Source organism: Carassius auratus, chromosome 1 (genome assembly GCF_003368295.1).
Source record: "Carassius auratus strain Wakin chromosome 1, ASM336829v1, whole genome shotgun sequence".
NCBI lineage: Eukaryota > Metazoa > Chordata > Actinopteri > Cypriniformes > Cyprinidae > Carassius > Carassius auratus.
The window spans coordinates 10,924,242-10,940,300 of NC_039243.1; the positions used below are offsets into that span (position 1 = coordinate 10,924,242).

Below are 16,059 nucleotides of genomic sequence, written 5' to 3' on the forward strand. Positions count from 1 at the left end.
TAATCAGAAATTACAGTAGACATTTAAAATGTTCTAAAAGATTTATATTTCAAATAAATGCTTTTAAAGTTAAATTAAGGAATCCTGGTGAAAAAAAATAAAAATATGAAAATGGTTTTCAAAATTGATAAGAAGAACCATTAATAATTTAACACTAATAATAACTGAGCAGCAAAGCAGCTTATTAGAATGATTTCTGAAGGATCATGTGATCATGAAAATTGGAGTAATGATGCTGAAAATCCAGCTTTGCATCAAAGAAATAAATTACATTTTAAAATATATTCAAAAAGAAAACGGTTCCTTTCAATTGTAATAATGTTTTACAACAATATTGTTTTCACTGTTTATACTAATCAAATATATGCAGCCTTTGTCAGCATAAGAGTCTTATCAATAACATAAAAAAATCTGAATTATTTCAAACCTTTGACCAGTAGTGTAGGCCTGATCATAGTGTCACAATCGCTGATCATATTCCACCCATTCCAGTTTAATTCATAATTTTAAGTCCAATCAGTGCAAATGCATTAAGCAAAATTACAGTGTGGTATTGAAACATCACCAATAGCATTTGAATCATTGTCGTGTGTAATGACATACTGTGTATATGTGTGTAAGAGACTAACAGTAGATTACGCGACGCACTGTTACCTTGCATACTTATCGACTAAAACTAGCAGCATATGGGCTCTTTATTTAGAAAATATTAGGACTCTCTATTTTCCTTACAAATACTATTAAAAACTGGAAATATCTATATTTGTGTATTTATCGTAAATAATGTTTCAAAGAAAGTATGTTTGGGTTTCAAATACAAATGTAGTTAAAACCCAAACATTTTCAAGGAATTGATTTTGATTTGTCGATCATGTATCGCAGGATTCTTAGAGGCATGATTCACATAGTGTTGGAGTAAAGATTTCATACAAATTTCTTCATAACTGAATGGAACGTGTATTTGATCATCACAACATAAAGGTCTTTTTTTCTCTTGGTACAGTGAGTCAGTACTGTAAATGGTTTTGCATATGCATAATGTGCTGATTTGCTTTATTGCTGATTGTATGTAAAGAATGTTTTGTATGTTCCATCAAAAAAAAAAAAAAGTATTTGACTTGAATGTTATTGTTTTATGTCCATACAAAAAAAACAAAAACAAAAAACAAACGCCTTAACATGTACATCTTGAAACATTTAGAATTGTTTTCACTTGATTGATGAAAATGTTTTCGGTTGCACTTTATTTTACAGTACGTGTACTAACATGTCCTTACAGTGTATTTATCTAAGAAAGTTCTGGTAATACAAGGTAACTACATGGGGTAGGTTTAGGGGTAGGTTCAGGGTTATTACCTAGTTATTACCTAGTTATTGTAATTACTATAATAAGTACATAGTATGTTCATGAGGAACAGGACTGTAAAATAAAGTGCTACCATGTTTTCAGTTTAATATTTGATTTAATTTTGTTTATCTAGTTGATGTGTGCCTGTTTACGATTCAGAACAATAATCCTGCTCGGACTGTGTTGAGTTTTCTAATATTGCAACCGCTTCATATTATCATGCTTATCATGAGTAAGTGTACAGTGCATTAAAAAGTGACTTTGGAAAAGTTTCTTGTCCTATTTTGGATAGGATTATCATTAAAAAATCATGACAAATAAAATTTTATTCATAAATTATACTATATAAATATATTGCCACTTTTATTGCCTAACCCTAACACTTGTGATGCTTTATTTGTGTAAAGAGTGATAGATTTCAATTTGCAATGAAAAGAAATCTAAATTCAGCTTAAAATTTAAGACTAATTTACATTTTTTTACAAACTCATTATGCTTTCTATTCAGCACAATCATAACAGACTCCAGTCACATCAGTAACCACATAAAAAGGGTTTTATTTTCAACAGAGCAGGTTGCATCATGGGGTTTGACATCTTGACCAGCTTAATGTTAAACAAAACCAAAAAACACTGATTTTGCGATTTGATCACCTCTCACCCCTCTTCATTTTACCCTGATAAAAACATAATCATTCAATATCCACAATTACATAAAACCCACCAATAAAATGCTAAACGTTTAGACAGACAGACAGCCAGATGGATGATATGAGGCACAGTTCTGTTTAGGAGTGATGGACAGCAGCTGTAGAGGGGCTTCTGTAGGTCTCTGATGTATCAGCGTAGGTCTCTTCTGAAGGAGTTGTGTGTGTCTGAATGAATGTTTCTGTGTGTCTAATAAATTACAAAGCAAAAGCTGCTGTTGGATTTATATTATAAAGTGTACAATTTGTCCAATTTACAAATAAATATTCAAAAAGGTCAACACAATGCAGTTTTCAACAGAATCAAATACTTGTAGGTGTCTATTCAAGTCCAAGTGAAAAGTTTATTCCGTGCACGATTCCAATTATGATGGGTTGCCAGGCTACCAGGTACCTCAACCAATCCAGAAGTTGTCCATACAGAACATGTGTTCTCTCCCAGCTGATGCCCAGATTTAAGGTGTAAATATGACATATTGCAGCCTGAAAACATTAACTTTTCAGAAACACTGTCAGCTGTTTGGATTTAGATTATATACCCACATCAGCCCACCAAAGTTTTAAAACCAGGGTCACTAGAGTATGTATTTTAACTCTTCCGTGTCTGTTGTGAGAGAGAGTTCAAAACAGCAGTTTGTCATATCCGGTTCGCGAACGAATCACTCGATATAACCGGATCTTTTTGAACCAGTTCACCAAATCGAACTGAATCATCTTAAACTGTCCGCGTCTTCAATACGCATTAATCCACAAATGACTTAAGCTGTTAACTTTTTTAACATGGCTGAAACTACCTCTGAGTTAAATCATGGAAGGATTCTTTCGCGAACCAGATATTACAAACTGCTTTGTTTTGAACTCGCTCACAACTGACACGGAAGAGAAGACAATGCTGAATAAAGTAATATTTTTTTGCTATTTTTGGACCAAAATGTATTTTCGATGCTTCAAAATATCTTAACTGACCCTCTGATGTCACATGGACTACTTTGATGATGTTTTTCTTACCTTTCTGGACATGGACAGTATACCATACACACAGTTTCAATGGAGGGACTGAGAGCTCTCAGACTAATTCTAAAATATCTTAAATTGTGTTCCGAAGATGAGTTTCACTGGTTTGGAATGACATGAGGGTGAGTTATTAATGACATAATTTTGATTATTGGGTGAACTAACCCTTTAAGCAGCACAACCTTGGTGAGCAAAAGAGATAAAAAAAAAAACATTAAAAAACTTCTTACCAAACTTAAACTGTAATGGCAGTGTTAGGGGCCATTCGCATATTGCGTCTTTTGCGCGCTCAAGTTCGTTATTTCCAATGTAGGCATGAGGTATGCGCCCTCATAATGCGGCGCACACGCGGTGCGAATCGCCCGTTTATTCCAGGTGTGTCCGCACCGCATCGAGTTAAAAACATCTCAACTTTTCAGAGAGCCGCAAGCGCACCGCAGGTCAAGTGACAAGAACTTACCAATCAGCTTCATCCTTTCCCATAACAATGTTGAAAGCTTAGCCAAGATGAAGGAACAGCTGATCATAGTTGTATATGGATTGCCATTTTGAAATAAATTTAGTAGCAGAGCTACTGCAAGTGATTTTTAGTGCTGAAAATCCATTCATCCTTTGCGGAAATATTCGCGTCTTCATGGAGAGAGCGCATCATTGTTGCTAAGCAACGCCTCAGGAGTGCTTCTGCCCGAAAGAAGGAGAAAGCGGCACGCCTAGCGTTTTCCACGGTTTTTTAGGTGCGATATGTGAACGGCCCCTTAGTGCTCTGGGAACACTGTACTTACTTAACTGAATGTCATGCATGTATATTATGATAAATTTAAGGATACGGGTTATTCATCATCTTTTTGAGGTCCACCTTCTCATTGCAATATGGACACGTCTGCTTTTTTCCCACGATGCACCAGCCACGAATACAGAATTCATGAAATCTGTTGATAACCGCCAGTTAAGGATAAACAGATTAAATGGACTCCTTTTACAAATGACAACATGTTTGACTTCACTTAATACTTCCTCATACAATAAATAGATTTAAAAAAAAGAATAAAGTCCTTGAAACACATATCAATTAAATTAGCTAAGCATGTACACAACAATTTTTCATGTAACAAAAAAAAAAAATCTTGTTTCCTGTTGAGGTTTTGGGGAAATGAAGGATACATGTGGTTACAGGAGAGCTGGTAGGTGTCCTCAATGATGCCTTCTTCATCTACATCCACAAAAATCTTCTGACCACACACAGCACACACATCATCGCTAAGGTTTCGGGACGGCATGCCACCCATGTTATAGTACTGAAGGCAGCAGATAGAAATGAAACAAAGACGAAGCCCAAAAGAGAGTTACTGGGAGAAATTATGGAAACGTATACTGTGTTTTGAATTCTTTTTTTCCTTTTACTGAATAATTTAAAGGAATAGTTCACACAAAAATGAAAATTTCATGAAAACATTCTAGCCCTCAGACCATTCAAGATGTATACGAGTTTGTTTGCTCAATGGAACAGATATGGAGAAATTTAGCATTTCATCACTTGCTTACTAATGGATCCTATGCAGTGAATGGGTGCCGTCAGAATAAGATTTTTCCAAATCTGTACCCATGAGCATACAAACTTATCTACAACTTGGATGGCCTGAGAATGAGCAAATGTTCAAGATATTTACTATTTCAACTATTTTAAACAATAAAAATAATATTGCAGCATATCTGAGAATTACATATTAATATGAGCATGTCTGGAAATGTTCATATAAAGACTGATGTACATATATTTACCCCTATAGTGGATGCCATATAGTCTGAACAGATTTCAGCAAAGTCACGTCCCATTACCCCATAGTACAGACCGTAGAAAAGCATGATCACACCAACATCCATTGAATCTTCTGCTTTAATCCTATAAAAAAAATATATATTATAGAATAGGGCTGGATAATATGGATAAAATGTATAATCACAATAGATTTCATAATTTCTGTCAATATTATATAATTCCAATATCGATATATATATATATATATATATATATATATATATATAAAGAAGTCAAGAATGCCCACAAAGGATGATTGCACCTACAAACTTAAAAAAAAAAATCAAGTGTTGGGAACCTCCTCTTTTGAAATGATATTATATTTTAGAAATAAAAAGGCTACAAATAAAGTAATGTTTGGCTTTTATTTGTATTTAGCCTTCATACAAACAAGAAATGTGAAATCACCATCAAATTAACATTAGACTCACCTTATTAATAATAATCTCTTTAACTATAAACTGTAACATAGAATGATTATTCTTACAGATTAAAACAAAAGTGCAACAGCCAAGATAAAGAATATGAAGAGTTGAGTTACAGCAGAAAACAGAGAGAAAAACAAAACAACAACAAGTGAGTGAGCAACAACAAAAACACATGTTGCTGGGGCAGGGACATTGCTGAGTATTGATGACACCCTATGACAGGACAGGGGTGTCAAACTCAATTCGTGAAGGGGCCGGAGCCCAGCAGAGTTGTGATCCAATCCAGCTTCAACACATATACCATATAGTTTAGGACTTAATTAGTTGGATCAGGTGCATTTAATTAAGGTTGAATCTACCCTGCAGGGCTCCAGAAACATTTGAGGGCAGCGGCACCAGCGTCACTAAGTTCTACAGATGGTGGCGCCAGGAGCAGAAATTGTAGTGCTGGGGCAGTGCAGTTACTTTTATTTCATGTTCATTTATATCTTGTTTATACATATTTGACTAAAGCACTAAGCTTCGGTTAGGATGCATACTAAATATACTTTGATTAACAACAGTAACAGGATTAAAATCTACTTTTTCTGTATAGAAAATGTAAATATTTCACTCTTATTAAATGTACCATTATTTTTCTAGCATATATAGTAGCAAATTGAAGTTTGACTTTTCTGACTTCATATACACAAAAATAAAAAATACAATTCACAAAATTTACAATACAAGTACAATTCTGACAAAATCTGAATTCTTGATTTTTATAATAGTGATTTTATAATTTCAGAATATAGAGAAAAAGTAGAAATGAATGACTAAGCCAATAAGTGCTTTCTGCTGCTTGTTATAGTTGTGATTTGATGCATTCAAAAAAAAATGTATACAAGTGTTTGTTTACCACAAACTATATTTTGTTCATCACATCAAAAATAGCTGAAAAGTAGTAGGGTTTAGTTTCACTTTAGTTTCTTTGTTGTTTGAGGTTTTCTTCACTGCGACTGCTCACAAAGATTAGTTGCACTGGCAGAAAAAAAGGGTCACAAAATGCAACCATTCGGTCACAGTCTAGAACCCTGACTCCAGCACTCCAGGAACTGAGTTTTACACCCCTGCGCTAGAGGTTTCTGGCAAGAAAAACAAGCTGGTCTACATTATCTGGCTTCAGAGATGCCCTGTTACATGTGGCAATGTTGCCAACTGTATGCACAAGTCATGTTGTGCTAGTTGGCTTACTCTGTGGAAGTTCTTTTGATAGACTTTCAACCAGTCCAGAGGATTTGAGTCATTGTCAGCATCTGGAGACAGAAGGTAGTTGCCGACCTCCCTCTGCAGTGGATTCAAGCCTTCGGTGTTAGTAGTAGTGTTGGGCATGTTTGAGAAAAAAAAAAAAGAATCTAGCCAGAGACCGCTTTGTCTTCTTGGCTGGTGCTAAAGCATCTACCATGGCTTCTTACCTGGACTCCTCTTCCCTTACTACAACAGCTCTCTCTCTCCCTTCAGCATCTCCAACACAGCTCTCTCTTTGATGTTTTCTCTTTTCAACCTCCTTAGTGTACTGAAGCTTGAATCTTGAGTCAATGAGGCATGCCACATCAAGCAGATCATCCAAGGCTGGGTCATCATACTTTTTGATGAGGTATCCCATCACTGATGTCTTTATGGTCCTGGAGAGCTCCGTGTCATCCTCTGCTTTCTTCAGGATGGAGGTGTTGAAGAGATACATCACTGGTTTTAGGAATGATACACTGACATAGGAATTACCGGACAAGGAATCAGTGAATTTGAGGAATTGGCTTGGAGCTAAATCTATGGACTCTAAAACATCCACATCTTGCCAGGTAGGAACCAGTGGCCTGGTCTTCTTGACTTTTGGCCCTCTTCTGCTCCAGAACCCACTTCCCCATTTGTTGACGGGAGCCCCATCTTATTGGTGTTTCATAGATGAACTTGTGCTTTGGCAAGTCATACTCCTCCTGAGCAGCTGCAAGATCCGGTTTCTTCTTCCAAGAGCAGCAGAAGGCAGCCACCACCTTTTTACAGATCCCAATTGCTTTGTCCACTCTCGTCTTGGGTAACTTTCGCTGTAGACAGAGAGAAAAAAAATATATTGCAAATTGCAATACATAGTTCTCATTTGTATTTTAACTATGATTTTTCATTTTTGTATCAAAATCATAATTCTCCTGCTTACATAAATGTTGTGCTTTTATTTCACACCGGATTTGGTAAAGTAAATGCTCCCATGCCAGTAAAACACTGTATTTAATTTAGAAAATTGCTGCATGTATAACCCATACAAATATGTATGTTTTGACTAAAGATTAAATTAGTAACCAATAAAATCACTTAAAGAGTGGGAAATCGCCTAAACTAAACTATAGGTCAACTAAGTAATTTCTAGTTTTCTAATTTCTCGAGCTTTATTCGGAGTAACGGAGTAAAAGAGAAAAGTGCAAGGCTCCATAGTCATAGCCTACACAACACAGAACTCAAGTGCACAGTATAACACATTCTAAATTAAATTCTAATGATATGGCAACAACCATAAAGCAGGCATAACTGACACACAACAAAATTGTGCGAATATAAAAAGAATATAAACAAATACAAACAACTATCATAAAAACATGCAAGCACTCCTATGATAAGCTACGTTTAGGTAAGGCCTATTTAGCTTATTTGGCACTGCAATGGTTTTATCAATATATCCTCATACCATAAACAAAATAACTTAACCCTAACTTTTATATTTAACTGTGTATAACTTACCAATAGCACAGTTGTCTGTGCCCGAAGTATTGTAGTCTCGTCCATCCGTTTCATGCAGAGTCTCCAGGAGGCGAGCGCATCCATAAGTCTGGAGGCATAAGCTGACGAGCTTCCAATCTTGATCAATAAAGGGGACTGTCCTGCTCAAGTATGGTTACTAGGTTCAGCCTGACCAAAGGTCAGATTTGGTCGCAAAATGACACTAACTTCAGTTGCTCCTCCACCCTTTCCCTAACTTCACCATAAAGTCTAGGTATAGCGGAGCGTGAAAAATATTTTTGGCCAAGGTGACTGACATAATTTCCCTGAAACCCACGTTTTCCACTGTACTAAATGGCATTATGTCCTAAGCCAAGAAGTTTGTAACAGTCTTAGTTATGTCTTGATGACATTGTCATAAGGCATGTATGAAGCCATCCGTGCTTGCTGCATGGGTTTCTCTTTCGACACAGCTGGTGTTGGGGGTGATGATGGTGATGTTTCAGGTTTAGACTGGCTTAAAGTTTTATGGTGCTTAGGTAGTCTGTTGTCCTGCTCTTTCTGATAGCTGGACCCTGAACATCAGTCAGTGACAAAATATGTAATGTATATTGAAATCTGAAATTTTTGAATTATTGTCCAGTCCTACCCCAGAATTATGCATCCATTTCTTTTCAAAGTCCCCAAGGGAGTAATTCCTTCCAATTAGCATGCCATTGTGTCAGCACTGCCATGGAAACAATGAACAGGGGCCTACCACTGACTTACTAACTCAAACACAGCCAAATTGTGTCTTTAGGATTTTAGGGTCAGAATAAAGGCACTGTTTCACTTCTAAGCAAATATGTCAAGCAGCATCTTCCCACTGTTAATGAAGTTCACGCACCTGAAAAAAACGTTGAATCCAAACATGGTAAACATGATGGCGAGATATCCAATCACACCCACAGCGTAGCTCAGCTTGTAAATGAGGAGGAACCACTTATAGACCATCCTGCAGAAGTGCAATAGGCTTTATTTTAGAATGCATTCTATTTAACACTGCTAAGGCAACACATCCTGCAAATGGGTTTACACCTGAAATATTTGTTCAGTTATAACAATAGTATACACACACATACACATATACACACACATATATATACATATATATATATATATATTAGGGATGTCAACGATTAATCGATGATCGATTAATTGTCGATAAGAGATGCAATCGATTATGGCTATGGATGGTCGGTTAACCGATTCAATGTTGGGCTGCGTGCGGCTCATGCGCACTCAACACGTGCGAGCGGCTGTGAGTGACGGTGACGATATATAAAAGCATCATCATTCATTCACAATGTACAAATTAAGCTTTTAATGTGATTTAAACTTTAAAGTACACTAAAATAGAAACAACATAAAAGTTCTTCAACATTAAATGCAATGTAGTTACTAATCATTTCATCAGATAACTGTTTTATATCGTGCGCTTTGCAGGGCTGCGGGACACAGTGACAGGACAGGTAGTCTATTCATTCCTACAACTTGTTTATTCATTCCTACGAATTATTAATGTGGCAATTGTCCATGTTTCATTCATTTTGTTCCCTAAATAACCCATGATTTAAGTGAAATAAGGGAACAAATTAATAAATCGAACGAATTCTTAATTCATGAAATCTTTAATTTCCCTTCCCATGTTTACCACAGTAAGAGATGCGAAAACAGTTATTAAAAGCGAAAGATAATAAAATAAACCTGGGAAATTAGAGGGTTAGACTATGAAGATTTAGGAAAAGAAACAATGCTTAAATATACTGAATTTGTGGAAATTCGTGACCAACCGGCAAACCAGAACAAAGCTGCGTAAATGAAGACTATGGGGTCCAAAAGCATGGTCGCGATCTAACATTTTCCAGTTAACCTATTATTCCTCTAATAAACAAATCTTTTATACCACACTTGTCATAATCAGATCTTATCATTTCTAAATAAATAATTGCTGGATTCAAAACAGCGATTAATAGGCGCTGTGACCGACACATTCCTGGAGCATTCACTGCTGTCACTAAACGGTGACGCCGAGCATCGTTCACAAGTTTCTGCATGGACCTGACTAGGGCACAGGTTCTAAACCCTGGGACAAAATGGGATGCTTTAAGGAAAATTTATAGCCTACTAAGTAATAGGCCCAACATAAAAATAACAATTTGTTTTCATGTTTTTTTTTTTTTTTTTTAAATAGGCTATGCGAAATATATCCGACTTAAATAGGCTAATTAAGATTAACGGATTTAAAACAGAAGTGTGGGCGCTCCATAAGTTCACAAAAAAAAAAAAAAAAAGGATGACAACGCATTCTGTTTGTTTGCTTTATTTTACAAGAGCACAAATCTTCTGTTTTTATTGTGAGTGTGCACAAATGAAAGTAAACACTTTTGCGGAAAATATATATATTTTTCTTCTGTCTCAGCTGTTTCGATCGCACTGGAGCCTGCTGCACACGTAGGCTATATTCTAGCGATTCAAACTTACATCGCAGTCTGTTCATTATCAAAATAAAATGTCAACTAAACATTAAAAGGTTACACTGGTCAGTTTAAATAGACCGTAGTATACCGGTCCACTCTGCTGTTATGCTAAGGACGTTTTTGCTCATATGAAGAGGATCATCTTTTCCGTCTATATGCGAATGCGTGTTAAGTACAAGCCTAGTTTACATTATAAATAATAGTTTAACATTCAAATACATTGCGAATATGGAAACATTTCGATTTGTGCCGAATGAGACATGAGCAATAACCTCCAAATAAATCTAGCCAAAGCCGCGCTCGCTCATCCTCGTCTGCACGCATGCACTGTCACGATCTAATGCGCTGTATGCCGGATTTTTAAAAATCTGACATTTTCTAGGACAGAATCCAGCAGGATCAAATTAATGTGAGCAACTGTGTTTTGGTGCAGCAGCGCCGATGTAGTTCACTTAATGTGCAGCGCAATCACACGCGCTCCACATTTCGGATAATTTTATACAATAATTTCAGTTGAAAACATTGCAATTGTGCTTTAAAATACAACAACGAGCACCACAAAACCATTTAAAGAGGCGCATTCAGCGTTCTCCGTGCGGGATTGGAAACTGTCAACAAAGTAAAATGACCTCAAAAGTATGGCGCGCTCTCTTCATTTTATCAAATGATCATAATCGCATCTATTCATTTTATAATCCTGCTACTAGCATTTTATTCAGACTAAAACCTCTTTAATTCAAGTGAGAAAGCGTTTTGTGTGTGGCTTTTGCACATCCTGTCATACCGCTGACTGCGTGCCTGCAATAGACGCATTTTGCAGTATTATGGTTAACGATTAATCGATTAATTGATCGTTAATTTAAACGACGATCGATCATGGAAATAATCGAAATATGACATCCCTAATATATATACATATATATATATATTTATTATTTACAATGAGGTTCCATTTGTTAAGTATCTTTAATGCATTAACAATATTCGGAGGGATTGAATAAAAACATAACTGAAATAAAAATTAAAAAAAAACAATTTGCATTATACATTATATGCAAAATGCATTACCGTGGGGTTCTGCGGGAGAGAGGTTTGCGCGTGGCTATGAATATGATATAGCTGGTGATGACGGAGAACATTCCCCATGTAGACAGGAAACGCCACCAGTAAAGTTTAATAGTGAAGTACAGAGGAACCACCCACATCTGCAATAGTGTGACCATCTACAAGAGAAACAACATTAACAATATTCATTAACATCTTACATTAAGGCACAGTAAAGAGACTTTAATTTATAACATGCCACTCACATTGTAGGATTTGCAATGTCTTTGTTTCCACTGAACCAGAACAATCTGAGCGACCACTAGCGTGGCGATGAGAATAAGAACCATCTCGGCATGCATGGCCTCATGACCTCGGTGCTTTACATGCAGCCTCTCGTGCTGCATCCTGAAGTTACACACACACACGTTTGGACAGATCAGAAACAATCAGAGAATATTTATTCTGTGAAACCAAAGCTAAAACAGAGATCAGCACTCATAAATGCACTGATTTCAAAACTAGATGCTAATAATACAGAAAATTAGGCCAGGAGGTTAAGAAAAAGCTTTTGTTCATTTTGCAGGATAATAAACGAGGCCAGACCTTCTGAGGCCACCTGCATATGAATCCACGAATGCATGAATGCACGACCCTGCCGGTGTTCACTTATAATAATGACACATATACTGGTGCTGGTCATATAATTAGAATATCATCAAAAAGCTGATTTATTTCACTAATTCCATTCAGAAAGTTAAACTTTATATTATATTCATTCATGACACAGACTGATATATTTCAAATGTTTATTTCTTTTAATTTTGATGATTATAACTGACAACTAAGGAAAATCCCAAACTCAGTATCTCAGAAAATTTGAATATTGAAGACACCTGGTTCCACACTCTAATCAGCTAATTAACTCAAAACACCTGCAAAGGCCTTTAAATTGTCTCTCAGTCTAGTTCTGTAGGCTACACAATCATGGGGAAGACTGCTGACTTCCAGTTGACCAAAAGATGACCACTGACACCTTGCACAAGGATGACCAGACAAAAAAGGTAATTGCAAAAGAGGCTGGCTGTTCACAGATCTCTGCGTCCAAGCACATTAATAGAGAGGTGAAGGGAAGGAAAAGATGTGATAGAAAAAAAAAAGTGTACAAACAATAGGGATAACTGCACCCTGGAGAGGATTATGAAACAAAACCCATTCACAAATGTGGGGGAGATTCACAAAGAGTGGACTGCAGCTGGAGTCAGTGCTTCAAGAACCTCTACGCACAGACATATGCAGGAAATGGGTTTCAGCTGTCGCATTCCTTGTGTCAATCCACTCTTGAACAACAGACAGCTTCAGAAGCGTCTCGTTTCTAAAAGGACTGGACTGATGCTGAGTGGTCCAAAGTTATGTTCTTTGATGAAAGTAAATTTTGCATTTCCTTTGGATATCAGGGTCCCAGAGTCTGGAGGAAGAGAGGAGAGGCACACAATCCATGTTGCTTGAGGTCCCGTGTAAAGTTTCCACAGTCAGTGATGGCTTATAGTCCAGTGCGACAACAAAGGTCAACGCAGCCGTATACCAGGACGTTTTAGAGCACTTCATGCTTCCTGCTGCTGACCAACTTTATGGAGATGCAGATTTCACTTTCCAACGGGACTTGGCACCTGCACACCGTGCCAAAGCTACCAGTACCTGGTTTAAGGACCATGATGTCCCTGTTCTTAATTGGCTGGCAAACTCGCCTGACCTTGACCCCTTAGAAAATCTATGGGGGATTGTGAAGAGGAAGATGCGATATGCCAGACCCAACAATGCAGAAGAGCTGAAGGCCACTATCAGAGCAACCTGGGCTCTCATAACACCTGAGCAGTGCCCCAGACTGATCGACTCCATGCCACGCCGCATTGCTGCAGTAATTTAGGCAAAAGGAGCCCCAACTAAGTATTGAGCGTTATACATGCTCATACTTTTCATGTTCATACTTTTCAGTTACCATTCTTTGTATTGGTCTTAAGTAATATTCTAATTTTCTGAGACACTGAATTTGGGATTTTCCTTAGTTGTCAGTTATAATCATCGTAATTAAGAAAAATAAACATTTGAAACATCAGTCTGTGTGTAATTAATGAATAGAATATACAAGTTTCACTTTTTGAATGGAATTAGTGAAATAAATCAAATTTTTGATGATATTCTAATTATATGACCAGCACCTACCTGTATACTATAGAAACTTTTTTTTTTTTTTACACACAAGATGAAACTCATAAGATTGCCTATGACTAAAAAGATGGGTCGAGGCACCTGTCCACAACAACTTTTAAATTTGTCCATTCTCATTCTAAACCGCAACATTAAAAATACTGAACACAAGTACTTACTTCCAAGTTTCTCCGTGGGACATTTTCAAAAGATCGTCCTGTGAAGAAAGAACTGGGCTTAGAATCTACAAAATTAACAACGCACATGCAATGTTGAATTGGGCAATGGCAGGACTGCAGTTTTATATGCTTTATCAATGTTTAATTTTATCAGCATGTTTAATGCTTTGTCAGCATGTTTAGAACTATTGTGCATTTGAACCTATGTCTAACCATCTAAAGCACATATTCTGATGCTGGCATCTTCTTTATGCCATATGAGTGTGAGATAAACATGGCCATGCCATCCAAACATTGTCCGCACCACTTCAAAACGCTTTACCTGACTAGAAGTGAGCTTGTGTGGCTCTTGCACACACACACATATATATATATATGAAGTGTCAGTAGGCATGCATTTATTCATAAACCAGACGTTCCCACTTGCATGTTGTGATTGTCCATTCCTTCTGACTGCCCAGATTCATATTTAACAAAACAGGCAGTGATATGTGTGATAGGCTATGCATTTTTTCATTACAGTATCAACGAGAAGATCCAAGTCATATGATATGACTATTACAATTATACAAATAAATACATATAATAATAGACAATCAAATGTTCCTGTCACATTTAAAGGCGTTATACTCGAAGCCAGTTTGCACAACCAACAAACGACCGACAAACTAAACTAAACGAGCCGTTCCCATTATAACCAACAAATCTATGAACAACACGAGCGAGCGTGTCGATTAAACAGCGATGTAAACAGACTAGTTCACATTAATGGCAGCCTACTAGCTAACGTTAGCTTAGCCGGTAGCGTAGAACAGCCATAGCTTAGACCACAAATTCTAGGCAAAACATCAAATGTATTAGTTGCCTTGGCACTATCTATAGCTAAAATACCGAATCGAGTGACGTTACCTGAGGCTGTAGGCCAGCCATTATTAATATCGGTCTAGATTCCAGTCATCTATTAATGGCTCCGTATCTACCGGCAGACATCCTATTCGTGTTCCGTTTCCTGAACGAATAGTTCTTCTTCCCTTTCTTTGGCGGATTGCACCAATTCGGCGCATTACCGCCACCTACTGTGAACTCTATACAGAGACGACTTTTTTAAATCTTAAAGCAAATGAACGGGTAAATGTCACGTCTTTGGCCTTATATAGGAGAGTCTCTGGATTGAAAACCAAAGAGAAGTAAATAAGGGATATCGGATATATATGTGGGGGTCCCAGTACATTGGGATTAGGGGTAACGGGATGGCAGACAGGCTGGCTAAAAGGGCAATAACAAAAGAGAACAAATGTAATTAAAGCAAAGGTTAAATGCATAGTTTGGAATGTGGCAAGAGAGGTGATAAATGGAGTAATTTATATCAAATTCATAGAAATGTTAAAGAGGAAAGGGTGGAAATAGGAAAATCTGTTTGAGTTCAGTGAGCATGTGACGACGCAATTACACCATAACACGAAAGAATCACTGGATGGTTTTCATGACGGTCTGCTGCTGGCACAGATCTGCGCAGAAGCAATCCTCACGCACACGGTTATGGGATTGACTCTACTTTGACAAAGACTCTGAATGAAATAAAAGGATCAGTTCATTTAAAGTAGGCTGATTTATATAAATAATGATCAGAGAAATCATGTTTTATCAAAACTTTAGACAAAATATGTTTAAAAAAAAAAGGACTTGCACATTTAGAGCCCAAACTGAGCGAAAATATCCAATTTGGTGCACTTGCTGATGTTTATATGGCCAAAAACTTAGATAAAATGAGTAAGTGTTCATCATGAAATACTAACAATAAAAACGTATTCTTACATTTATTATTATTTTTTTAAATATGTAAAGATTTCACAGCACAAACAGAGGGATACCACGACCTGATGGATGTAGTCAGATGACAGAAGGTTTGAAGCAGATTGTGAACAGTTTTTTTATAAAAAGTTTTACATTCAGTATAGTTTGTTATATTGAAATATGTAGTTGCATACATTGATTGCTTCATGATTATTTATTGTTGCTTTGTTTGTGTGTTTGTGTCATTTCTTCATT

The 16,059-nt window shown here is 36.7% G+C and overlaps 3 protein-coding genes across 4 annotated transcripts in view; all 3 read right to left on the minus strand.

Moving 5' to 3' along the window:
• LOC113109348 (myb-like protein U) overlaps positions 1–16,059 on the minus strand; it is a 972,647-nt gene that overhangs the window by 236,228 nt on the left and 720,360 nt on the right. The window lies entirely within an intron of this gene.
• Positions 1,880–15,039, minus strand: LOC113109819 (RING finger protein 175-like). Of its 2 annotated transcripts, XM_026273602.1 has the most exons (10): positions 14,920–15,039; positions 14,011–14,048; positions 11,890–12,031; positions 11,648–11,802; positions 8,947–9,054; positions 4,848–4,968; positions 4,230–4,363; positions 3,896–3,997; positions 2,366–2,496; positions 1,880–2,244 (listed from the first exon to the last, which is right to left on the minus strand). In XM_026273602.1, the coding sequence occupies exons 1-9, from the start codon at positions 14,938–14,940 to the stop codon at positions 2,376–2,378; spliced, it is 942 nt and encodes a 313-aa protein (XP_026129387.1). In that variant the 5' UTR covers positions 14,941–15,039; the 3' UTR covers positions 1,880–2,244; positions 2,366–2,375. The 2 variants fall into 2 exon arrangements, with proteins under 2 accessions (XP_026129387.1, XP_026129379.1); XM_026273594.1 differs by having other exon boundaries at positions 1,880–2,496.
• LOC113110007 (zinc finger BED domain-containing protein 4-like) lies at positions 5,128–8,940 on the minus strand. The gene is made up of 2 exons (XM_026273981.1): positions 8,082–8,940; positions 5,128–7,393 (listed from the first exon to the last, which is right to left on the minus strand). The coding sequence occupies exons 1-2, from the start codon at positions 8,163–8,165 to the stop codon at positions 7,085–7,087; spliced, it is 393 nt and encodes a 130-aa protein (XP_026129766.1). The 5' UTR covers positions 8,166–8,940; the 3' UTR covers positions 5,128–7,084.